This window comes from Maniola jurtina, chromosome 4 (assembly GCF_905333055.1).
Source record: "Maniola jurtina chromosome 4, ilManJurt1.1, whole genome shotgun sequence".
NCBI classification, from domain to species: Eukaryota; Metazoa; Arthropoda; class Insecta; order Lepidoptera; family Nymphalidae; genus Maniola; species Maniola jurtina.
Window position 1 is genome coordinate 5,026,142 of NC_060032.1, and position 26,774 is coordinate 5,052,915.

The 26,774-nt window shown below is 37.1% G+C and overlaps 2 protein-coding genes and 1 long non-coding RNA gene across 4 annotated transcripts in view; 2 read left to right on the forward strand and 1 right to left on the reverse strand.

Moving 5' to 3' along the window:
- Positions 1 to 7: 7 nt before the first annotated feature.
- On the reverse strand, positions 8 to 3,162 carry LOC123864775. The gene is made up of 7 exons (XM_045905444.1): positions 2,702 to 3,162; positions 2,235 to 2,381; positions 2,094 to 2,146; positions 1,819 to 1,934; positions 662 to 1,707; positions 174 to 462; positions 8 to 91 (listed from the first exon to the last, which is right to left on the reverse strand). The coding sequence occupies exons 1-7, from the start codon at positions 2,872 to 2,874 to the stop codon at positions 8 to 10; spliced, it is 1,908 nt and encodes a 635-aa protein (XP_045761400.1). The 5' UTR covers positions 2,875 to 3,162.
- Positions 3,163 to 7,134: 3,972 nt separating this feature from the next.
- LOC123864763 (serine/threonine-protein phosphatase 2A regulatory subunit B'' subunit delta-like) overlaps positions 7,135 to 26,774 on the forward strand; it is a 123,929-nt gene continuing 104,289 nt past the window's right edge. For both annotated transcript variants that reach the window (XM_045905422.1, XM_045905423.1), the window contains exon 1: positions 7,135 to 8,281. In XM_045905422.1, coding sequence (XP_045761378.1) covers positions 7,403 to 8,281 — 879 coding nt within the window. In that variant the 5' untranslated portion in view covers positions 7,135 to 7,402. The remainder of the gene's footprint in view (positions 8,282 to 26,774) is intronic.
- LOC123864843 overlaps positions 19,198 to 26,774 on the forward strand; it is a 28,502-nt gene continuing 20,925 nt past the window's right edge. The window contains exons 1-3 of the long non-coding RNA XR_006795853.1: positions 19,198 to 19,210; positions 25,300 to 25,305; positions 26,743 to 26,758. This is a non-coding gene — a long non-coding RNA (uncharacterized LOC123864843). The remainder of the gene's footprint in view (positions 19,211 to 25,299; positions 25,306 to 26,742; positions 26,759 to 26,774) is intronic.

Genomic DNA, 26,774 nt, shown 5'->3' on the forward strand with positions numbered 1-26,774 from the left:
CAAGTTTTTATATCAAATTGTATTGTTTTAACAACTCTAAAGGTGGTAAATGAAATGTGTAACGTCCATCTTCATGGCATTTAGCTTGTACCTGAAAAGTTAAAGAAAAATAATCTATTTTTTATAGTTATTGAACAAAAATTGTAAGGTTACGCGTTTAATTCATGACATACCAAAGTATCACACCAGTCAGTCTGTGCAAAATTATCAATTTTATAGCTCAGGTCAATGGTGGTATCATTTATCGAAGGATTTTGGGTATGTATGTCTCCTTGAGATTTAAGTTGCATACTATCGAAATTTAATTCTTTAGGAGCTTCTTGCGATATAGATACTCTGCGTTTGGTTACGTTCTCGAGTTTTTTGTTAGATACTACTGAATTAGACGATATTGGAACACGTATAGAATGTAAGAATTCTTGGATTTCTTTAACTGATCCTCGATGCGTTTCAAGATCGCTTCTGTAAAATCATAAACTGTAAATTTTCCTTGCCTTTTCGTTGTTTGTTAGGTTAGATTTAAAGGGATTATTTTTATAAATGTTTATTGTGTTTAACATGTGTTGTATCAGCATATAAATCTATTTCTATTCTATCCTATTCTAATTTTTGATTTAATAATAGTAATTCAGATGAAAAACTTAAAATTCACATTACATACCTTGGTATTATAATTATGTTGTGTTCATTTTCGTTGATATCATAGGGAGGTGATATATCTGACTTTATAAGATTGCACTTACAATGAACTATCACTTTTGTTTTATTATCAGCAAACTTTTCATCGCATGGCTTTGCAATACCAGATTCTGCAGACATCAACTCATTAAAAAGTTCTCTGCTCAAACTGTCGTCAACATTAACCTGTGAAGATTTTTCCGGTTTCATTGTCACAGAAGTTTTGCAATTGTTTGCTTGACTTGTGTCCTTTGTTTTAAGCACTGTGCAACCTCTAAAATCTATATTTAAATTTATATTGAATGTTCCTGGTTGCTGTATTTTATTTGGTGACTGTATATTTTCTGATAGAATATTTGTGCGTTGCTGAGAATTTGCCATGTTCGTTTTCAAATCATTGTCTGGTATTTCTCTGAGTTCATCAATATTTTCTAACACACCTGGTATCATTCTTTGTTCATTACTTAATAATGCTATTTTTCGATCTGCATCAAGAAAAACTGATTGTATATCACTTTCAGTATTTTTATAGATATCGGATAATACCATGAAATCTTTATCAAAAGTGCCTGGTGAAGTTTTAACTACAGAATGATTTGGTAATTTTACAGTTTCTTCTTTTGTTTCTGTTTTATGTTCGAGAGTTTTAATATTACTAATTCGAGGTTCTTCTATTGATTTTACTTTAGATTGAACTTCTACTAAGTTTGCATTCAAAATATTTGTATTATTTGTAGATGTCAGTGACTTGTTCCTGTTGTTGTTCGTTTTAATTAAGTTCTTAGGAAAATATGTAGTTCTTTTTTTATTTAAATTACGCCCATCTTCTTTGCTTTTAGAATTCGGGCAGATTTTTTTAAGGATTTTGTCCTTACTACTTGTATTACTTTCAGGTTTTCTTCTTTGCAATAATTGTGGTTTTGCAGTTTTAACAGATTCATGAGTTTTTTCGCTATGTTGAAGCCTTTTGGCATCCTTTTGTGGTTCACCAAATGTATTGTTTTGAACTTTAGCTAAGTATCCAATTTTCTTTTACGCACAATGAAAAATTAAAATTAGTCAAGAGAAGAAGAATAAATAAGTGATATGAATAAATCAAATGAAATAGTAAACATATAAGTGTATCATTTTAAAACCTACTGTATCTAAAAGAATGCTATCTGTATTTTCCCCATCGTTAATAATAATTGCTCCATCATTGGGAATATCTACGTTAGATTTCATTTGTCCCCCATTTATTGCGATGTTCTCTTTTTCTGGAAATTAACATGTTTGGTAAACTAAATTATTTATCAAAAAGAAAATTATCATTAGCAAAAATCTATGCACATTCTTTTAATTAACTATATGAATAGGTACATACTAATCGCTTAAAAGTGTCATAAAATTATCAAAAATAAGTATTTAGGTAAAACCTGATTTTCCCTCTTTATTGTTATTTAGCCTCTCGTGCCGTTTTTCCCAAGATCTATAACATCCATTTTACTTTTGTCAAAGCATGCGTGAAACATGTTTTAATGAGTAATATTGTAGCTACAAATAAGTTCATTCGTTACCTCGACGCTTTTAAAAGATATTTTTCATATCCAGTCTGTACAAAGGTATCAGGTGGCTTAACAGCAACGTAAGGTGCATCGTTTTTCAATTCTAGAGGTGTTTTTATCTTTTTACCATCCAATGTGTAAAGTTCTATATTTGATTGCCTAAAATTTCATGCTGCCATGTAGTATTATTAAAACACTTCGTAACAAAGATAGGTACATTTTTTGAGTACCTACTTCACTAATCATATTATAAATGCGGAAGTGTGTTTATTTGTTGGTTTGTCCTTCAATAACGCCACAAAGGAGCAACCAGGAGATGCGATTTTTTGCGTGGATATAATATTAGACCTGGAAAATGACATAGGCTACTTTTTCCTGGCAAACCAAAAAGTTCTCATAGGATTTTTAAAAACCTAAATACACGCAAACGAAGTTGTAAGCATCAGCTAGATCTAGTATTATAACAAGAATATTCTTACAAAGATCCAAATTGTGAATTGGCTAATAAATTTAAGGTCTCATCCCACCATTTTATTTCTTCAGTTTTTAAATGATACTTTCTGGGAGGCGAACAGTCTTGTCCGTTTGTAAACAAGTATATATCAATAAAATCCCAATCTCTAGCATCGTCTGGAGCTTTAGGCTTATCCATTTCGTCAATTTATAAAGAGAAGTTGTCGAAAAATTATTAATTACGGAGAAGTCACAAGTAGATAGATCATTTAAATCGAAGAGTACTTAATAAATAAATGATTTCCTTTAAATCTTTTATAGTCATTTCCAAATGATAGAACGATGTTATTTGTTTTAATTTTGTGATATTGCTCGAAAGGTTTATCTTCATAACATTAGTGTTTATTATAAATCAATTTTAGCACAAAGATATTGAAGAATGCTCCAAAAAATAGACAAATATGACTTCCTTCCTTGACATGTTATGAAATCGTTTGATGCATGTTTGATGTTTTTATTCTCTTCTGAAAAAATAAGTATGTCATTTTTCATAGATACAATCGACATCTCCTAGCATTGAAGGTTTCTGGCGTTCGACATCGACACAGAATGCCTAATATCAATTTATACTGTTTGATTAATTTAATAATAAACGATATAATAAGCTAACACTAACAATAGCGTATGTTTGGCTGTTTTGTTTGAATTCCGTTGATATTACGTTGACGTTGTTGAGAAGCATTCACACAAGTGGAAATATGGAACTGTACAAATTTTCATGAATGAAGGTGATGGATAAACACATTGGATAAACACTATTTTTTATATTATAAGAAGATGACGTAGATACTCAAACTGTACGAATGGATAATGAAAAACTGATACGCATTTTTTATTATCATTAATTTTTCACCTTCTCTTGATGCATTGATTTGCATTGCCAGTACATCTCATGGCACGAAGTAATATAAGTCTATGCATGGCATGTATAATTGTAAGGAGTTGCCCCTTTTTGCCCAGAACTTATTTTGGATACAGGAATTATTATGATTTATAGAGCTGATTATATTCAGTGGTAGCGTGGCGTGTGCATGCCATGGAGGCATAAAAACACTGCTTACCTTGGTTAAATGAAGTAAATTACCCTATCTAGTTGAAATAACTCAAATAGGTACATTTCTTATTATATTTTGCCACTAAAGATGCATGCTACCTAAGCAATGCATACCCTGGCTTTCCTGCCTTACCCTGTGTACACACTAGTATGATACAATACGATGTTCAGTTCCGATTTATCATTTCAGTGGTTAACCCCAAGAATATATTATATTCAAAAGCACTTGTAAAAGTTTAATTGAATAAAAATAATTTGAATTTTGAATTTTATAATAATCTGTGAAATAGCAGTATGGGGTGTTTCATGTTTATTATATAATGGTATGTTATAGTCCAAAGCCGAAATACCGGTACATCGCGATTGGCCTAGGCAATCCTTAGAATAGGGATGATGACTACTAGTCAAATCAGCGACTTTTTATCAAACGTCAAAATGCTCGCTTAGTATGAAAGCTTGTATGAAATTCACGAATGATTCACAGTCTTACACATTTGAAGTACTTTTTTAGTTTAATCATTAATTTAAAATGAAAACTAGCAGTGAATGTAGATTTTTGGAATTTTTGAAGACGCTCTATTTAATAATTACTAAGAAATAATTTATTTTTAACCTAGGCATCAACCCCATTGCCCATTACCCAGAGTGCTTAGTCCAAAGCCAACACTTCAGCTTCTGCCATACGAATTTTCAGACCAATCCAGAATTGCCTTTTCTAGAGTCCAGTGTTTTGATTTTGATTAGTCAGAAAACTCGTCGAAGTCGAAAGTTTTGGCTTTGAACTGTGCACTCTGGGCATTTCTGATGATAGCCCTAAGCCAGTTGCGTTGTGCCAGTGTTTCGGCTTTGGACTATAACAAATCGATGCATTTTACACTAAAAGAGGTCAACGGTCGCCGCACCCGGGGGTGGCTACACTGACATTAAAACATGTTACACAATACTACCCTCCAAAGAGTGGATTCGATGGTAATATTTTGGTAATAATGGATGCCAATTAGGGAGGTTAAATAAAGTTGAAAGTTAACTTCCAATAAGTCCAGTATTCTATTCATTTGAAACACTAGCGTGAACAATACAGCTTGTAAAATTGAAACAAAATATTTTTTTTTCTGAAAATTATGAAAATCAATAAAGGGTTTCACAGTTATTTATGAATCCTTAGAAAATCTGTGGGTATAAATGCAAATATTATCAAAAGTAGAGTTCGACTGATAGTGATGATGTCCAAACTGTACAATTTTTTTTAGTTACTCAAAGGAGTAAATAAATTCGTTCTGACGCAAGAAAGATTTCACTAAATTATATAGGTAGTATTCTAGGGTTTCTTCTAGGGGTTTAGTACCTAAGTATTAATTTAGGTAGCTTTGCTTTAATAAAACAAACACTACAATGTATGTACTTACATAATAATTATACCTATTTTGTTTAAATTAATATAGCTACTCTGCGTTAATAAGTTTATTAGGATAATCCGATCATTCACTAAGGGCAGAATATTTTAGCACATAAATTAGCTACATAATATCAGTTTTATTTTCAAACGAAAATATAAAATTACTTAAGTACCTACTAACTTTATGATTTATTTAATGTTAGGGTTACGAATTTGATTTTCCTTTCGAAAATGAAATTTAAAATTAGAATCCTTTATAAATTAACTTTTACTTTACCTGGATCAATTATTCTTTTTATCCAGGTATCCATTGTGCCCATAGATTTTAGAGCCACTTGTGCCACATACCAAATACTTCATGTTTTATCAAAGACTTACCAGAGACTTATTTAAAGCGCAAAAACCATGTAGAAATCTTACTGCATCTTTCACGGCTTCCTTCCTGCTTGCAAAATAAAGTATACGAGTAGTGTACAGTCAAAGGCCGTTTAGCACCTCAATGATCATATTCGCGTGGCACGGTTATGCACATGTGTTAGGTGTGTGTGGCGTGTTTATAGAAAAATTCATAAGTGCGACAGGTTTTTGATACAAGAGTTTCGCGGGATTGCTACTCAAATTCTGAGGCTGACCGTACATTTGTACACAATGGTCGAGCGCAACACAAAATAGCAGATTCATTTTATCAGTGCTTGAAAAGGAGATAAAAGGCGAGTTTTAGAGCGTTGCATACGGCGGCGCGCGGGGAAATGGTAAAAAACTAGGGGAGCGTAAATAAACAGCGCGCTATTCGTGGAGTCTAGTATGTTTCATCCAACGTGCATCGAGTGCTGACACGCGCTGTTCGAACGATGTGTTTAAAGCATGAACACTGACAGAATATAATATGAAATGAAGTAAGTATGAACTAAAAAACTAACCACGGTACTATTAGTTTTCTGAGGTATAGGTAAAGATAAGTAGGTACCTACATAACACGAGTAAGTCTTGATACTTGTCACCGAAAGTTAAGGAGTACGATCTTAGCTTTAAAGACTTGTTTTGGGTGCATACTGCATAGTGCAATACCTAGGTAGGTAAAGCGCAATTTACTGAGATTACATTATGTTAAATTCAGTGCAAATGACAGTCTCTGCTCAGGTAGGTAATAGCGATGATTATAAAAATGCCTCACAATGACCAAGTAACTAGGTAGTTACACGCACTAATCGGTCATTCCAAACAACTGGTGGGGCTGTTGGAGCTGCTAATTTTGACAACTTCAGAGACCTATTTGTCTGGAATAGCCGTTCCCACAATATTTCCTCAAAGTTCCCAGATTTAAAAATGCTTCATCATCATCACAGAATGGTTCTACCACGGCATTAAAGGCAGCTCGGGCTTAGAATGCAATTTTTACTTAGGCCATAAAATTGAAAAGATATTGGGTAGTAATTGGGTAAGTAGTTTTGTCCACGCGACCAATGCAAAGTATGATGTGCCTTAAATAATGCACTATTAGTAACTGAAGCCTAGACCAATATTAGTAACTAGCCGATGCCCGCGACTTCACCCGCGTGGATTTAGGTTTTTCGAAATCCCGTGATATATTATTGCCTAAATGCTAATTCAGAATATTATCTATCTCCATTTCAAATTTCAGCCAAATCCGTCCAGTACTTTTTGCGTGAAGGAGTAACAAGCATACACACACACACACATACACACGAACTTTCGCCTTTATAATATTAGTAAATATGATAGTGTGATTAGTGTGAAGTGTGATAGCAGCAGTAGCTGTTGTAGTTTCATCATGTGTTAACCGAGTGAGCAAGGAGGACATCAGACATGACGTGCTGGGACACGGGAGCAAGTCGACGGGCGTCGCGTCGGAGGGAGCGGCGCGGGGCCGGCGCGGTCCTCACTCCTCCGTCCTCCCGCCGCCGCCGCCGCTGCAGTCCGCGCGCGGAGCCGCCGCCGGCGAGTGCTGTATCTCGTGCCTTTGATCGAGCCACGCGCCGACCGCGACACTTTCGACACTCCGACCGCCTTTGTTTACTCCCCACGCGCGCCCGACCAACAGCTGTTCCGTGTCTGTTGCGAATTGTGAACATAGCTAGTGCAGTTTTTGTGCCACATCGGAATCAGTGCGCCCTATTGTGTTAGTGTTTACAGTGTTTGATGGAGCTCGCGGGGCCTCCCCTGCAGTAGTGCAGCGGTGCTCGCGAAGGCCCGGCCATGGCGGCCACGGCCCGCCGGGAGATCGACACCGGCGAGGAGGACATCGCCGCGATCGCCAAACAGATTTCGGATCATGCGGAAGCCATATATCAGACTTGGAAAGCGCGTGGCCTCGCACCCACAGAAATATTGTCATGCAGGCCCACGCCCGGCCTTAAGTTGGCCGAGAGCCTACGGACTAAACCTAAACCGGAACCGAAACCTGAAATAAAGCAGCGTCCAGAGCTTCGCAGAGAGCGGCCGGAGATCCGGGAACGTCCCGAGCTCCGCACGGAGCAGAGGCCCGAGCCTAGGCGAGACGTGCGCCTGAATCCCGAAAGCGAAACAGTAGAAATTATGTTACCTCCAGACTTGGTACCGGAACGGAACGGGACTGGGTCTGGTTCCAATATGAGACGACCGGATAACGCAGCGATGCGGCTGGAAGTCGCTCGAGAAGAAGAAAGACTGTTGCGAGCTTTGCGTACAGGCGGGGTCGTCGCTGAACGACCCGCAGAAAGACCTGACGTAGTTCCTCCTATATCACTCGTGGATTACGCGAAAAGCCGATATCAGGATAGATTGGACACGGGAGCTAGAAAGCCGGCTGCTGGAGCGAGTGGGGAAAGAAGAGCTTCTTTCGGGTCACATGTTACAGAAGCCAGGTCTAAATTTGAAGCTCGAGCTCGTCGCGCATCCAGCGCTGGCGCCGCCGGGGAGACCGCCTCGGCGCAGGGCGCGGCGCCTGTGAGGCCGTTCCTTACGCGTGGTTCTGTCGCTGAACGCGTCCTTATGTTTGAACGATGTCCAAGTGAAGCTACGTTAGAGCTAGCCAAGAGAAAATCGCCAGCAGCTACCACATGGCGAGGACCTCATGACGTCATTAATAGAGCACAGGTAAGTTTCGATAGTTTCAAACTCATCAGTTTTAGTATTAGGTATGTGATGTTTAAAACATTTGTGCGTTGCGTGTGTGCGCCAAAGTAAATATTCGTGACTATTTGTTATGTCGTCATTCAGCCTCACACGGACGAAAATTGAAATAGACTTATGGACAGAGATGTACCTACTCATGAATATACTATGTAAGTTTATACGGGCAAGTTGTTCGCAGCATCAACATACAACTGTCTAGCTACTCAATGACATCAGCTATAAAATAACACAAGCGCTGGACAAACTCTCGTGAGTATTTGTGTTTTGATAAACAATGACTCTGTATTGTCATGGTCACGGGCGTTATGAAGGAACGTTTTACGTCGAAACCTAGAACAATGATATTATGCACATAAATTAACAGCACTACAGGCTTCCACCTGTCCAGAATCTTAGCGGTGATGCTAAGCGATGTTGTAATAGTGTAAAATACAATGTGATAGGATATATTTAGTTATACTTAAATTGAAGATTCTAACTCTAAAACTTTACAGACAAAATATCTCTGCAGATAAGACTATGCAGGAAGAACAAGATCAATTAAAGTTTGAATCTAATTTATCGGGCCACAGTTAGTCAATAGACAAGGGTTTTCATTTGAATAAATTATGTGATTCTCGGTATTATTATTGTTGGTTTATGTATTGAGAAATATGCGTGTAGCTGGTTACAAATAGCTTGTTCTAGGGCTAGGTACGCCATGTGGTTAGTAGATCGCGACGATTCGCGGCATTTTTGACAAATTGCCAATACGCTGCCCGTTGAACCCGATGAAACTGACATCTTTCACTGTAGAACGTCTGTGGATGAGGGAGATTCTGGATATTATTCGAAAGCCAAAAGCCACACTTACCATACAATGGGGTTCTTTTACTGAGCATTTACTGAATTCATCAGTAGAGTCACTCATAGAACGCAAGGCGTACACAAGTAAAACTATCACTGTATCATGTATAAATTTTCCACAGTAGATATTTTTTGTCCTGAGACAATTTGAGTCGGTTTGTGAGTGGCCGAAGAATTTGAATAAGCGATTCTGTAAACTAGCGCCGAAAGACGTTGTTTAATGTTGAGTTCTTGGGTTGTAGAGACGTTGCTATGAAAGTCGGTCTTAGCAGAAAGATGTCCTTTTGTGATGACCACGATCCCTTTACTAAGAGTTTTACGAAGAAGTAGAACCTGAAATTAAAAACACGGATATTTTTATTGCCTAAGTATTTGTCGCTAGCTTTTACATTCGCAGCCGCCGCCGTCGCTATTGTTGCCAAGGGAGTAGAGACGATTCCAACTATACTACAGATCTTCCCTGATTACGATTGCCGAGGTTCATCCCCAAGGGATACTACAATTCGGCACACTTACATTTTGTCACCTCCCAGAAGCAACGAGCGAATTCTGAAAAAATAATCATGAGATACATATTTGAATGTCTTCAAAGTTTTTTTGCATTTCTAAAAGATGTAACAACAGTGTTTATATTTTCGTCTTACAGTATGCTAATAATTGTAACAAATTATGGTAAATTTTGCAATCTTTCTTTTAATTCGTAACAGTTTTAACTAAGATCACCTAAGGACTTTTTGTTGCCTTTGGGAGTTATTCGCTCGTGAAAAGAAATTCTTGAAACACGAAAATACGAAACATGGAAACTTTATAAGAAATTCTTTTTCAGTGATGAAGTTGAAAGTAATCCGACGGTCATGCGAGCATACATTTTCGCCTTTTGGTAATCATAATTAGTACAATTATAGTAATTTTGTTTGGGGTTAGTGTATCTACGAGCATTTGAAATTGGCGGAAAATTTAGTATCGCAATACATAACTAGTTTAAGTCAAGAGTAAGTCTTGGGCAAGTCGTAATATCGATACAATTTTATTTAAATTAAAAACTTAAATGAACTAAGTTAAATCTAAAACTTCATCGAGACCACCGCAGCGAGGTATTGTACCCAAATTGCTGATAGCATTACCCCTTTTGATGGCCAAACTAATTCTTTGCCCAAGGTAGCTGCCAGCTCTCGGGTCCCCGGTTGACTCGATAACCCTTTTCGAAATTTCCTCAAAAAGAGCAACAAATGAATAAATAAATAATATTACTAAGTATACTTACTTTATTTAAATTATTTACGCGTGATATTATATTGGATTTGTAATCTATACTAATATTATAAAGAGGAAACCTTTGTATTTTTGTATGTTTGTATTGAATAGGCTCAAAAACTACTGGACCGATTTCAAAATTTCTTTTACCATTACTTAGAGGGATTCTTCCGAATCCGTATAGGCTATATTTTATCCCGGAAAATAGATAGGATTTTTCGTAGTAGTGTCCACCCGTGCGAAGCCGGGGCGGGTCGCTAGTAATTAATATTATGAAGTTGAGTACAAACGTCTTGCAGCACTATGTGGTTGCGGTTTTCCGAACAATTGCTCATCACGACTCAAACGTGTTAAACAAGCTATTATCAGTAACAGAGTCCGTATAAAAACTAATTTTAAAAAGTAATAGAGACTAAAGTAAAAGAGAACGCGAGATATTATATTAACGATTTAGTCGAAACATAATATATGGAATGGACTAGTAGACCAGTGCGATTTTTTATATGACTGTGTGAAACAATAATAAAACTTAAAAAAAAAAATAACCGCCGCACTAAACACCTGTAAATAGTTGTATCTAGTTTTTGATGTCGCCGCCAAATTCATTAAAGTTTCCTTTTTGGTTTGGCAAAATACGGTACGTACTTAATTTAAAATGAATCAGTTTTCAGAAGTTGAAGGACGGAATGTAAAATAGAAAATTATTATCTCAAATTTTCTTAACATTGATTTCCAAACGTGTAAAGTCGTTGTAAATAACTGGAGGTTTATATATTGAACATTATCAAAAAGTCGGTATTTGTTACATAACATACTTCAATAGGCATCCAAAACAAATTTAATCAATACTGACCTCAAAGGGAACTTGTAATATTATGTTATTAGTGAATCCTTTGTAAGATGGTTAATAATACCGTGTTTTTCCTCTTTACATTATTATGGAAATAACTCAAAATATTGATTCACCCTTCTTCTCCTGAGAGAAGATATCTGAAAAGACATCCTAAAGCCTACATAGCAGAATCCTATACTTAAAGGTGATCAGCACTGATAGTTTAGTGTTCGAGGCATCCTATTTGAGGCACGCACCACTAACTTTTTTTTTTTTTTTGAGTTATGTGCGTTTTAAGCAAATAAATATCGCTTGCTCTAACGGGCAAGGAAAACATTGTGAGGAAATCTGCATGCCTGAGAGTTCTCTATAATGTTCTCAAAGGTGTGTGAAGTCTGCCAATCGGCACTTGGCTTTTCAGCGTGGTGGATTACAGAATAAATCCTTCTCAATCTGAGAGAAGACCCGTCCTCAAGAGCGGGCCAATCTAGGTTGGGATGATGATGATATCTTTAAAAGTATAGACAATAAGCCGTTGTGACTAAAAGTTTATTCTTATTATAAGTTTAATCAAAACGTGGTCAATAAATTGCTCAGATGTGAGGATGTTGAAAACACCGAAGCTTTAAATTTCCACTCAAACGATGTAAGTAAACTTTTAATGATGAAATGGCAGTTATCGGGCGAATTAACGATCAGAGTTCACGATGTTTTGATGGCAGCGTAGAAATCGGGCTTCCTAACTTAGGTCGGACCAAAATTTTCAGAGGGAGATCATCCTGAGTAGGTATTTTGATAATTACAAGAATATTCGAAGTTCGAAATCCCTGCCCATTTTTAAAAATCGTTTGAAAGAATTCTACTTATCTATGCCATAATAGTTTAAATATTGTTTTTATTTATTATATTATTATTTTTTATATTATATGTATCCCTTTTATATTATATGCAAGTAACTATATTGTCATATATAGCATATACATATATATTTATATATTATATATATATATATAATTACTTTTTTATGTTTATTAGTATATATATAAATCTTTGTAAAAAAATCCTTGCGACTTGGTACTATCCAACCTCCTTCCTAGAACTTCTCCTTTCAGCAAAGATTGCCTGGTAGAGATTGCTCCAAGCAATAAGGCCGCCTTTGCACACAATTGTTTTTTTCTGTTTTCTTCTTACTGTGTTGTTATCCTTATATGTGTTTTTGTGTGCAATAAAGAGTTTCTATCTATCTATCTATAGAATAGAAATATTGTTTACTTAATTAAACGTTTAAAAGTACTTTTAAATCGTCAAATGTATTTAATATCCCCGTACCTTAACATTTACTTTTATTTTTAGAAGATTAAGTTTCGTTACAATCTCGGGTGAACTTTAACTATTGTATTAGTTTTTTCATATCACTGCACTCTGTTAGCGAGATCAGTAGCAGTGGGGCGGTAAGTAACAAAATATCTGCTTTTATCAACATATTATGCACAGTACAATTTTTATCAACAGGTACTTTTAGTATTTCGTGTAGTGCAAATCATATCAGCTGTCATTTTTCATTTATCTGAGTGCATTTATCAGATATTTATCAAAACTGTAAACAACTATTCCAAAATGGGGCTCTATTATCACTTAAATATTTTTATTTTTATCGTTAAAGTTAACGGTGAAGGATACCATCGTGAGGACACCTGGATGCCTGACAGTTCTCCATACTGTTCTCAAAGGCTGCCAATCCACATTTGACCAGCGTGGTAGATTATGGTCAAATCCTGCTAATTATGCTTTAACTATGCTCAGTAATGAGCCTGCAATAAGTTGATAATGATGTTGATGATGAATTTTAATTACTTACTACTTTAAATGTATTATGCTTTTTGCTTTTTGTTTTGACTTCATAGTCTTATTACGCGATATTATATATGCGAAAACTTGTTGAAACGAAAAACTGTTTTATATATTGACATTATACAAGAAACAATACTGTTCCGGTGTGTAGTAAGTAGTTCTTGGCACCAGCATTCTCGTTCCAATTGCAACAATTATCTTGTTTGTGTCAAATCTTACATAAGCGACATAGCGGGCCGGTGTTAAGTAATTCGTTTCACGTGCAATTACGAATCAGCGATGTAAATGTTTCACTAGAAGCGGAACATCAGCTTCATTGTACAGAATTACCGCTTTCGCATAGGCAAAATTCGTTTGTACAGGAAAGCGCAGCCTAAAAACAAATGTACACCAAGGAACAACCCGACTGCGTCTAAAGCGGAGTAGGATTGACAGGAATTCGAACACCGATATTCGTTGGAACATGTTGTTACTATGAAACGTCGCATCTAGGGGAACATTTATATCGCAATTACGAACATTTTCAATTGATGTCATTACAAACACGCGATGTTCAAGGAAATTGACTTCGGGCAATCAAAGACTATTACAATCGGATACATAAGTCTGAACTTCCTACTGCCGTCTCGGAATTTAGTCAAATTGTTAAAAGTTTCTGCTAAAGCTGATCGAATTTCTTGAGAACTTTAAGCTTCCAGTTTCGTGCAACTAATGTATAAAGGAATACGAATGGATCTTCTATTCTAAATCCAAATACTAAAGCAACACCGAAACCATACAACATGCATAGTTAGTAAAAGCTTATTTTACATATCACACTGACTGTTTACACATACTGATTTTTCAGGAGCCAAGTATGGTTTCATATCTGGTACATAACAAAATGATTCTAAATGTATTCCACTTATGATTTTATAAAACTGAAAAGTTTTGTTTTGATTATAAATAGAGATCAAAGGCGAAGATTAATGAATTCTAGTTCTATTGATAGTCAAAGTAAATATAGGGCGTTGCCTTAATCCGAGACTCTAAAATCTGAGCAGCGAGTCATAACTCGCCACAGATTACGAAAGCGTGCATGCCTTTTGCATGTACCTACCCACAGTTTCTCTATAATCTTGTGCGTTGTTAACTCCACCGTAAATATAGGTTCGGAAATGTCGTAAAGGCTAAGAATAAATTTTTACTTCGCTCACTGCGCTTGACTTGTTCGGCGATGCGTCAACGCAATGATTTATGCCGTCATTCATTAAAACCTTGTACATAAATTCGTATGTAAGCTACATATCACACATCACGTCATGGATTAAAACCTGACGGAGCGTTGAGGCCACAACTTTGGTGGCCCTTTAATGATGGACTACTAATTTTCTGATAGAGCCGTGATAGCCAAGTAGTTAAAACATCCGAGGTTGGGGGTTTGATCCCGGACACGCACCTCTAACTTTCTGAAGACATGTTTAAATACAATTAAATATCACTTGTTTTAACGGTGAAGGAAATTATTGTGAGGAAACCTGCATGCCTGAGAGTTCTCCATAATGTTCTCAAAAGTGTGTGAAGTCTGCCAATCCCCACTTGGCTAGCATGGCGGACTACGACTTTCATTTCATTCTGAGAGAATGAGAGACCCGTGGTGTAATAATAGTGGGCTGGCATAGGTCATAATAATGATTTTTCTGATTTGATCGGTTGACGCACCTTCCACAATCCAGACACAATGACTAAACTAGGGTTTAATTTTAGAAAAAGGCCCGTTGCAATAGAACTACGGATGGATTTAAAATAATAATAATCTATCCGCCCGTTAGTATCGGCAGTTATTTTTAGTTTATTCTGAGTTCTCGTTCATTTAAGGTTAGTTTAGTTCACTCTATACAAAAAAGTACCTTGGAAAATATAAATTTAGACCCTCGTTATATAAAGAAGTCATTATTAGTCGGGAAAAAAGAGGAAGTAGATGTAGCTTCTATATTAGATAAGAATACCGAGGTATGTTGTCTCAAGATACTGAAACGGTAACTCCGTACTGGAAAGTTGTTGAGAGACTCATTAGTTGGACAAACGACATCAAACAAGTGGCAAAGTGTCGATGGACAGATGCTTTACAAGAACGTGGAGTATGTAAGGCCTATGTTTATCGGTTGATACGATGTTGACGAAGGAAGTAACTTTAGACTTAGATACCATTCATATAAAACCGGAATCCAAATCTGATAGAGTAAAAAAAACTTCGTACATATTCGTATATGCGCGTAGTTTCTTTTTAAAGAATATTAGCCATGCTAATCACAACTAATACTCCCCTTTCCCCTCCAATTAAGCGTAAAGCTTGTGCCAGGAGTGGGTACGACAATAGTGCACCGGGTAGGGTTCAACCGCCGACCTTTCGGAATTCAGTCCGCTCCTCAACCGTTAAGCTATCGAGGCTTGCATTTATGTAGAATTTTAGAGGACGGGAGCATCTTATTTGTCATGTAGCTGCTTCCATTGCAGGGGCCATTGACACACATTTTCGAGTATAACAGTGTGTTTTACTCGTTTAGAATTACAAGTAGCTTTAAACAGGATATGATTTGATATATTCGGGTCACGGACTGAGCTACATTGTAAATCCTTGCATGGACTGCTTTATTTGAACTTTCCTTATTGAAATGTTACATATTAAATCATACAGCCCAAGTCAAAATTCTACGTCAGTAAGATTACTTGCAAGTTGCAAAAATTACTTCGTGACCTTGCTAAGTATTTTATGTAGTACGATTAGGTACCTACTTCTAGTTAGACTTTCCTTATGGTACAGTTCCATTATCAGGATTCGGCAAATGATTCAAGATTGTGTGGCTGACGGCAATCGTATCATTCCACATATTATCCCGCGGGAACTCTTTGTTTTTTCCGAGATAGGTACTATACGAGTATATCTAACACCATAGAGAGGACTATTGGCTGTCACAGAATGTTGTGTCTGTTGGCCAACTGATTTGTCAAACTTATTTAAAATTTGCCAAACACAAAACATTCATCATATCTCTAATCTCAAATAATGTGGCCAAATGCTGCACAAAGTATCGTAAAATTTGCTTAAACTCGCATCATTTGCCGAATCCCGATAGAGGAGTCATTAAGATTAATAAAATGCAATACAAATTATGCAGGTCACTAGCCAACTGACCTGAAAGCGGTGATTCAACTTTTAAATTAGTGACGACCGACGAGGCTGTATGATCCTCGACCTTTGCCTATTTCAGCGAATAAATATTTTGATTTTTTTACGCAATCAGGATAGCGTCAGGATTACCTAGTTTGATTTTTTATGCGAACACAACAGTATGGCTTCATGATTAGGTGTTCGAGGGCGTTATACTGTTGGCGGTAACTTTTTTGGCACAAGACAAAAGAAAAATTTCATTTTGTCCATTTTTCTCAATGCACAGCGGAAAGAGATTGTTCACCTCGCCGGACGTGTCTTCTAACCGTTCAGAAAAAAATAGCGTTCCAAAATTAAACTCCGAACGACGGGAATGGGTTGGCTGACGCCCAGCAGCGGCGCGGTAGACGAGTGACAACCGAGTGCATACGACAGAAGCCGACGAATAATATGAGTAACATGGTGGATTTCATGTGTAGGAACTAAAAATTTGGTAGGAATCGATGTACCGTTGAAAATATCTGCGCAAAGTCCACCAGCAAAGTAGTTATTCGTTGTTTTTATTCTAAACTAGCTGATACCCGCGACTTCGTTCGCGTGGATGTAGGTTTTTTAAAATTCCTGTGGGAACTCTTTGATTTTCCGGGATAAAAGTAGCCTATGTGCTAATCCAGGGTATAACCCAATCCGTCCAGTAGTTTTTGCGTGTAGGAGTAACACACACACACACACACACACACACACACACACACACACACACACACACACACACACACACATACACACTAACACTCGCTTAGTTCTGTTATAATTTATAATCTCTTTTATGTTAACTGTAATCATACTCGTATATTGTAAACACATTTGGCCTTATTTTTATATAGTTTAAAATGTAAAATTATATTAATTGTACCGCTGTTGTTTACAAATAAAGGAATAAAATAAAAAATAAAAAATAGTCTACCGTATCTACTTATTATTTGGTCACTAGCAATTATATCAAATATTAAATTCTTATAAAAATGTTGTTTTACTCCATTAGCTGCTAAAAAGTGCCTCAAATCGTGATAAAAAAATTAAAAATACGACTGCCCCGCCAAAAAAGAACGAAAAAGACTTTCACATTTGAAAATGAGTTCATACAGTCGCCATTTTGATTTTTTTCAAAATAATTATAGCCAGTGTTACTCAAATGATGTTAGGTTTCTAACGGTATAAACTACATCCAAATCTGTTCAGGCATTTAGGAGTTATGGTGGAATAAGGAAACTCACATTCATACACTGAAAACTAATGTTTTCAGAGTGTAATAAGTTTCTTTACATATCCTCCTTTTTTGGGCAGTCGTTCAAAGAGTGATACATATCTAAGCTATTTGTACGGTTTATACCTTTCAAAATCAATGGTTTATACGAATCTGACTAAATATGCTTACTTACGAAATACCTATAGGATCATACTTTTCAGTACATTTGTGGCACATAATATTGTCTTTAGTCGTGGCTACATACAGTTACCATAGACTTCGATCCATTCTTCCGATCACGGATCACTGGATCGAAGTGGCAGAAAGTGGGTGAATGAGGAAGGCCGAGGACCGTGTTTGGTGGCGTGCTCTCCAAAAACCCATGTTCAGTATTGACACTCGCAGACTGATGATGAATGGATACATGAACTTGCCGTGTAGAGCCATGTTTAAATCGTTTAAGGTTAAGGGTATGGGGCGTTTAATACAAACTGCAATATTATTTATAAAACCATTCTTGTTACTAATTACAATAACTCCCCGCCATAGTTCGCCAAGCGTCATTCCGATATCTACTGCAATGCGGATTGAAATGTAAATAGAACCTTAATCTGCAAATTTGATTATTTCCACTATTGAATAGTGACTGGATTTATTCAATAAGTTAAATACAAAGCTGTTTGTTTCAATGGTTTTTAATTCGCTACTTCTAATTTTATATAGGGCATATACCTATAGGCACAAATGGTACAGACTGATAATCATTTTATATCACTACTAGCCGATGCCCGCGACTTCGTTCGCGTGGATGTAGGTTTTTCGAAATTCCCGTGGGAACTCTTTTATTTTCCGGGATAAAAAGTAGCCTATGTGCTAATCCAGGATATTATCTATCTCCATTCTGAATTTCAGGCAAATCCGTCCATTGGTTTTTGCGTGAAGGAGTAACAAACATACACACACACACACACACACACACACACACATACAAACTTTCGCCTTTATAATATTAGTGTGACAACCCTTGGTTGGTCTAGCCCTCCTCCAGTCTTGTTCCATTTATCGCGATCCTTCGTTTTCTTTTTACCCGACTACGGCAAAGCCGAAAGGAAGGGTTATGATTTTTCCGATTTGTGTATTTACCAATTTTCCTCAGGTCTTCTACGCATACAATCTAACGCTTTCTAACGCTTTAACGTCTTTCTACGGAGGCGTCTGCCTGTCTATATACAGACACAGAAAGCTATGACGAAATTCACTTTAGTGTAATTTAGCTATTATAAAGTATCAATTTGTAATAAGTATAAAGCGTCGGAGAAAACCTAAAACAAAAATAATTTGATCTTTTTGTTGAAATTATTACAATGAATGTTAAAGCTAGCCTTATCTAATTACTGTACAAATCATGCACGCGTGAAGTGAAGCCAAGTATACCGGCTGCCATCCCGCACTGGACAGCCAGGCTGATCCGTTGCGCAAAAAGTGAGCCAGCCCTTCCGTCACTGAGGCTATTAATCGCGGTGAAATAGCTCGTAAAAGTTTGTTCTCAAGATAATATACTGTAGATGTGATTTTTGTACTATCATCATCTTCATCAACCCATCGCCAGCTCACTACTGAGCACGGGTCTCCTCCCAGAAAAAAAAGGGTTTGGCCATGTCACGCTGGTTAAGTGTAGATTGGTAGATGGATTTTTGTATATAATATTGTGTATCATTACATTCATTTCATTGTATAATATTGTGTGTGTATTATCTAGGAGTCTGCATGCACTAATTTCCTCCCATAGGGTATACGAGGTTTAGTGCTTTCAACCAAGAAGATTACATTGTCTAGCTATTGCATCTATGCAGTCTATTAAACTATGAGTAAATACTGCGTATAATATGTTGTATAATAACTCTATAATGTATGATACTACGTTTTTTCAATATATATATAAGAGTAAAATTCACCTGAAACTACCCTTTAAAACCAGGTGTTGAGGTTGAGTCTATACCTACTTCAAATTTTTGACAACGCTGAAAAGTTAAAAGCCTCTTCACTTGCATAAATTATATATAATTAAGTGCATAAAGCTCATACGAATTCAGACCACTCTTCCTTTTGAAGTCGGTTAAAAATGTTTTGTTATCACAATGCAAGGGCTTAAAATTTTTTTTTTCTTAATTTGCGATGTGGTTTAAAATTTTAAAACTTTGGAAAGTTATCTCCATGACTTCGACATTTCAATTCTGCATACATATAAAGTTTTCGTGATTCTATGACGTAAAGTTTTCAACTAGCTACCTACGCCATTTCGGAGATTCATGCCATTTACTTTGAGAAGTTTACTAGATTTGCTTTTTTTTATGGTATTTCAATAATAAGTATAACTGTGTCTTTTTTACTTTTCTCTTACCCCCAACCCAAAAAGAGGGGTGTTATAAGTTTGACGTGTGTATCTGTGTATCTGTCTGTGGCTCGTAGCTCCTAAACTCATGAATCGATTTTAATTTTTGTTTGAAAGGTGGCTTGATCGAGAGTGTTCTTAGCTATAATCCAAGAAAATCGGTTCAGCCATTTGAAAGTTCTCTTCTAGTTATTACTGTAACCTTCACTTGTCGGGGGTGTTATAAATTTTTAATTTACACTTGTAGCTAACCACCGTCAACCAATCAGCTTGTATTTAAGACACAAATCATAATATAAGTAGACACACACATTCGAATATATGAATAATTTCATTAGTAGGTTTGCGTTCTTTAGACCTGAAAAATTTGTCAACAAACCTTTGACCTGGACCTTTGAGAATCCTAAAGGTTGAATTTTTCCATTATGTTAATGTGATTTGATTTAAACAAACTCTACTTCTCGGAATTGTTGACGGCCATCTTAATTTATATTCGCCGTCCATTCACAGAATTTAAATGGGACACACGGATAAAAGAGGTCAAGAATTCTTAAACGGAACGCAAACACGAGTACTTTAATAACATATTAAAACATTCATTATGACTGCAGTGCTTGTAGTTAGCTAATGTGCCAAATTACTCTCTGAAAACCACTTCAATTGTGTATTCAATAAAGCTTTTCTGTTTAAATCTTTAAACAAACGAATAAACGAAAACCCCCCGACAAGTGAATTTTACAGTAATTAGAAAAGAGCTGATAACTTTCAAACGGCTTAACCGATTTTCTTGGATTATAGCTTAGAACACTTTCGATCAAGCCACCTTTCAAACAAAAAAAAAAAACTAAATTAGAATCGGTTCATTAGTTTAGGAGCTACGATGCTACAGACAGATACACAGATACACACGTCAAACTTATAACACCCCTCTTTTTGGGTTGGGGGTTAATGAAAAGTAAGAAAGACACTTAGGCACAGTTATACTTATTATTAAAATATATAAAAAAACCAAATCTAGTAAACTTCTCAAAGAAAACGGCATGAATCTCCTGAACGCCGTAGGTACCTAGTCGAAAACTTTACGTCATAGAATTACGAAAACTTTATACGTATGCAGAATTGAAATGTCGAAGTCATCGAGTTAACTTTACAAAGTTTTAAATTTTAAACCACATCGCAAATCAAGAATTTGGGTCGGGGGTTAAAAAATACTGGCTGCCACAGCAGTTTCTCGCCTGTTTAGTTTGGTGACGGGCGAGGGAGATCTTGAGGATGGGGAACGTGGAGAGGGAATTTCCCTCCCCGCGAACCCTACTACTAGCCCTCGGGATGGATGATGGGATGGACACGGCGAAGTCCGTTGTTCACAGTGTGGTCCTCGGGTTGGTTGCCGTGCTGTGGTTCTGGTGTTTGGGGCATGTAGTCTGCTTCGGCGGACATCCGCTGGCGGAGAAACAAGGCATTGTCAGTCGCTTGTGCTCCGTCGTCAGCGGCAGGATAGAACTTCGTGAGGTTTTTAGTCGGCAGGAGTCCAACATAACCACTGTGCTCCCCCGTGGCCGGTGGTATCCCTGACGGATTTCCCTCACGAAAAGAAAAAAACAAAACGCGCTTCATATCGAGGGCATCAAGCATTTGGATGTATAATAATGCAATTTTACAGAAGGCAAGGATAAAAGATAGGGAAGTTGTAAATAGGATGTCCAAAAGTTTTTGGAAAATCTGTAGATACATATCTGTACATCTGTATATCTGTAGATCTTTCAGCTTGATGCCCTGTTGAAAGATTAAACAAACTAGGGCGATATAAAATTAATCATATTCTGTACCACAACTGTTCGCTTAGTTACTTATTTAGAACCGGTTCTAAACTAAACAACTAAACATTTTACGACTATAATCCCAGTGTCAATTACACGCATGCGTTGCTTTTACACGCAATGCTTTCATTCGGTCATTGTTCACTACTTCCGCTATACAGTTTCCTACTGACCGATTTGACTTCCATGTTCCACTGTGTAAAGAAAGATAGTATGCTCGGCTAACTTCATAAGTGGACTGTGGAATCAAGTACAAATTAAAAGTAAATTGTACAAAAAAATCTGGTAGTGTAAGTAATGTAAATTCTGCCAGACAGAATAAAAATATGTACCTTACATCCAAAATATGTAGTAGGTATATATTTTTAAGCTAACAAGAGGATAATACGAGTCATTTCACGTTTGTTTCACAAAAATTCATTCAGCAGTTTCCTACCCGAAATAATAATAGTGTGTTTACTGTATGCAAACCTTAATTAAATATGCAAAATGCTAGAACGTTTGACGAACCTGAATCTAAGCAGGTTTGACCGATATTTGAGCTAACTTATCGTCTCCATATTTGGGATCTCTAAAGATTTGACTCTCGACTCAATATGGCTTCAGTTTTGCAATATCATCATCATCATCATCATCCTGTCCTGTGGACGTCCACTGTTGGACATAGGCCTTCCCTAAAGAGCGCCACCACACCCGGTCCTCAGCCTTCCTCATCCAGCCACTTCCCGCCAGCCGCTTTATATCGTCGGTCCATCGTGCTGGAGGGCGTCCCACACTACGTTTGCTTAAACGCGGTCTCCACTCAAGGACTTTCCGGCTCCAACGGCCATCGCCTCTACGACAGGCATTGCCTGCCCACTGCCACTTCAGCTTGCTAATAGTTTGGGCTATGTCAGTGACCTTGGTTCTCCTGCGGATCTCCTCATTTCGGATCTTATCCCTCAGGGAAACTCCTAACATAGCCCTCTCCATAGCTCGCTGAGCAACTTTGAATTTGTGAACACGTCCGATCATAGAAACGAACACAAAGTTGTGTACACTTGTGGGTTTCTATCAACAAAGTCCTGGTAGCAGGCTGGAGCTAGAACGTCAGTGTTCTGTGTCTTGTAAAGCACATAATTAAACGTCTTTCGCCTGATCTCTCACCAGACCTCAGAGGAAAATCCTCTGTGACCAGACGTGTTAGAGTTTTGTTTTGTAGAATAGACAGTGCACTCTATTTGCGCACACATTAATAATTGTGCTTTACAATATCTTCTGTCTAGTTGTTTCTGCTGCAATTATCCTAACCTAAGGCGTTTTCAGCGAAGCATATACTTACCTAGGCTATTACCTACCTACTTTTATGTGAGATGTGTTCCTCATTACTGAGGGTCACGATTCGCGACCCATTCCATTAATCATATTTGGAAGGATTTCCAGGGATACTAAAGCAGTGTTCTCGCATATCCTTCTGTCAACAAAAAATCTAATCTTCAGTTACTAACGCCATAAGTAACTAATCTTATAGCACCATCATTCGCTATCCGATTCGCTAATGGCAAACATCACGCTACAACATAAGAGATCGGTTATCGCTTATGGTTTCCGGTAATCGCGTGGAGCATGCTAACCTAACTATTCTGACCTTGAGGTCAAGTCATCCATACCAATATTAAAATGCGCCTACCTGTCACGTCGTCGAAATTAAAGTTATTATCAAGAATGATGCTGCACCTTTGCTCCAATCCACTTTGCTGGTGTGCGTTGTACCTTACACGACAAATAATAATAATCTCAAGAACTGATATTGATCTTCAACAGTATTACTTGAGAGAAAGTTTTCACCTGTTAACTGCCTATTAATTGATGGCTTCGTACTTTAAAGACACCGCCGCGAGTTCCAAATAAACTTGATTTATTTTTAATTAAAAATTAAGTGTATATGATTTATGTTTTAGAGAAATTGTCGTTTATATATTTTATAACTAACCGAGGTCTATTTATAACTCTACTATTTTATAACTAATGTCGAGGTTTTAAGTCGTAATAGCCGAATGGTTAGAAACCGTGGAACTTTTATCAAGTTTCCGGTCTCAAATCACAAGCAAACTAAAAAAGTTTGCGCAAATATTATTATACTGGTATTGATACTTCTAGAGTCACGTAGACTGACGTAATCTGCTTTTGGAAATTAAAAAAAAAAAGAGCTGACGTCATATTACTAGGTAGGTGCCTACGTAGTTGACATAAGTGTATAAGTAAAAGGAATTTAGGCCTATCATCATTCATCATCATCATCTTGATGATCAACCCACCACTGGTTCACTACTAAGCACTAGTCTCATCTCAGAAGGGTTGGCCATCGTCTACCACGCTTGTCATGAGCGGATTGACAGACTAGTTCAAACACCTTTGAGAACGTTATGGAGAACTCAGGCATGCAGGTTTTTTCACCGACAAAGCAAGTGACAATAGCAATTTTAATAAAACAGGCATATCAGTATGTTACAATGTATAAGCATGCGATATGCTAGGCCCGCCCTCCTATAAGCATTTGATATGCTATCTATAGGCCCGCTCTCCCTGCAGAAGGACAAAAAGGCAGCAATACCACCAACACAATACTACACTAATCCTCTAGAGACACTAGCCAACATTTTTGGCGGATTATACAGAACATTTATAGACTTTGCCCACGGCTTCGTCCGCGTGGATTTAGGTTTTTAAAATCTTGTTTGATGTGACACTTTGATTTATCGGAATAATAAGTTGTCTAAACATGTCAGTTTCCGAGATGCAACCTGTACGAAATTTCATCGATAACATTAAACTGTTGGGCCGTGAAATGCTAGCAGAGAGACAGACGGACAGACAGACAGACACACTTTCGCATTTATTATATCAAGTACGTACGGATGGATTAAGCTTTAGGTTCCTTATATAACAAACCCTCGTGGAATATTTTTGCCAAATAGAAACAAAGAGAGGCTAATAGGCGTGAAATGTCTCGTGTGTAGAGACTAGCGTGACACGGCTCGAATTGAGCTGCGCGGCTTATTCGCAGCGAAAGTGAAAGTGCTTTCTGTGGTCAGTCGGTAAGCTACCAGCATGGGCATTGCCGATGGCGTTTCTTTCACCGAGGTTTTTCGAACGTGGGACAGACTAGTCTTGTCGCCTTACCATTTTGTTTACCATTTTGTACTCTTATGTAAAGTTAAAATAAGCTCCCAGAAGATATAATATATCTTATAAATATAATCTCATAATAAAATATATTATATTTATCGGAGATGTCCGTCAAAGTCAAAGACATTTATTCAAAACTAAACTAAAACCCAATCCGTCCCGTAGTTTTAGCGTGAAGGAGTAACAAACACACACACACACACACACACACACATATAAACTTTCTCCTTTATAATATAAGTGTGAAGTGTGATTGATACCATACCATTGTAATAATTGCATACTCTTTGATTGTCAACTGTTGAACTTGTAATGAATTTATAGACTAGGACCTCTAGGACTTCGCCTGCTGACAAGTGATGATGCTGCCGAAGATCGAACACGACACCAGGACGCGTTTAGTACGTTCGTAGCTTTAGTTTTAAGTTTACGTAATTAATTATCTCCAATACATCAATAAACAATAGTATGATAGCTAGTCAATATAGAAAGCAACCAGGTCTGATTAATAAACCCGTCTTTCAGCAGCACGACACTGACAGTTTCCTTACTAGCCGACGCGACGTGAAAAAAGATCGCTTCCAGTAAATGCGGTCTAATTAGCCTATGTCGAGGCGTCAAAGCTATTTATTCTCTCACCTATTTGGCAACGTAAATTGAATGCTCAGGGCAATCAATCCGCAGTCTAGTCATAGTGTGCGCAGCTCGTTTGATGTCATTAAGTAGGCGCTAATGAATAATGAATCGGGTTCACAGCGTGCGACACGATGTCACGATTACTTACGACACGAAGTTTATTTACAACAATATTGTACTAAAACCAAGAATAAAATCCATTATGTTGTTGGGTATCTTTATCATTATCATCATAATCAACCCATAGCCAGCCCACTACCCATTGACCAGAATGAGAAGGGTTTAGGTCACAGTCCGCCACGCTGGCCTAGTGCGAATTGGCAGACATCACACGTCTTTGAAAATGCTATGGAGAAATCTCAGGCACGTTTCTTTACGATGTGTTCTTACACTGTTAAAGCAAGCGACATTAATTATTTGCTTAAAACGCACATAGCTCTGAAAAGTTAAAGGGGCAAGCCCGGGATCGAACTCCCTATTTCCCGAAGAGATAACTGCCCGATGTCTTCACCCCTAGGGTATCACAGCTCTCTTATCATCATTTTAGCCAATAAATAATAGACTAGACGTCGCGTCGACTGGGTCTTTCATAAGATTAATTCACACATGGTCGCTGCCTCTTTCTTAACCAGTCACTTTCCAATACTCTGTTTATTATCTACGGCACTAAGGCACAGAACGCATGCTGTGTTCACTTACACGTTAGATTGCAATAAGCAAAGGCTAATTGAATCACTGTATATCGGAAAAGACATCATTATAAAATACACGCTTAGAGGAGTTAAAAATCATCAATCAAATTAAAGTAACTTAACAATATTTAAAGAAAGCTTTCTTTAAAAACCTTTGATTTTTAATTATCGTGTCGAATACAGTGGTTTATAGGGGTAAAATGAAACCGCGGCGCTACAATAAGCGAGTTATAGGGCGCTCTGGGTTGATATTGGCAATGTAAGTACTACTCAATTAAAACGAGGATAGTAGTCAATGTACCTCTTTCCTTACATTGTTTAAATATGGCTTAATATGTCTGTCCGAACAGCAAACTTGGGGCATTTACGACCTAAATGACCGACAGGTTATAAATAATCACTAATTACTTTAATACAGGCGCAATTAACTTTCTATCTTTAAAATGTAAATACCTAATAAATCACGTACCAATATGTACTTACTTTTTGTACGCAGTTAGTAATCAATCGTATAATCCATATCCATATTAATAGGTATATTATTGTGAAAGTGTGTCTGCCTATTT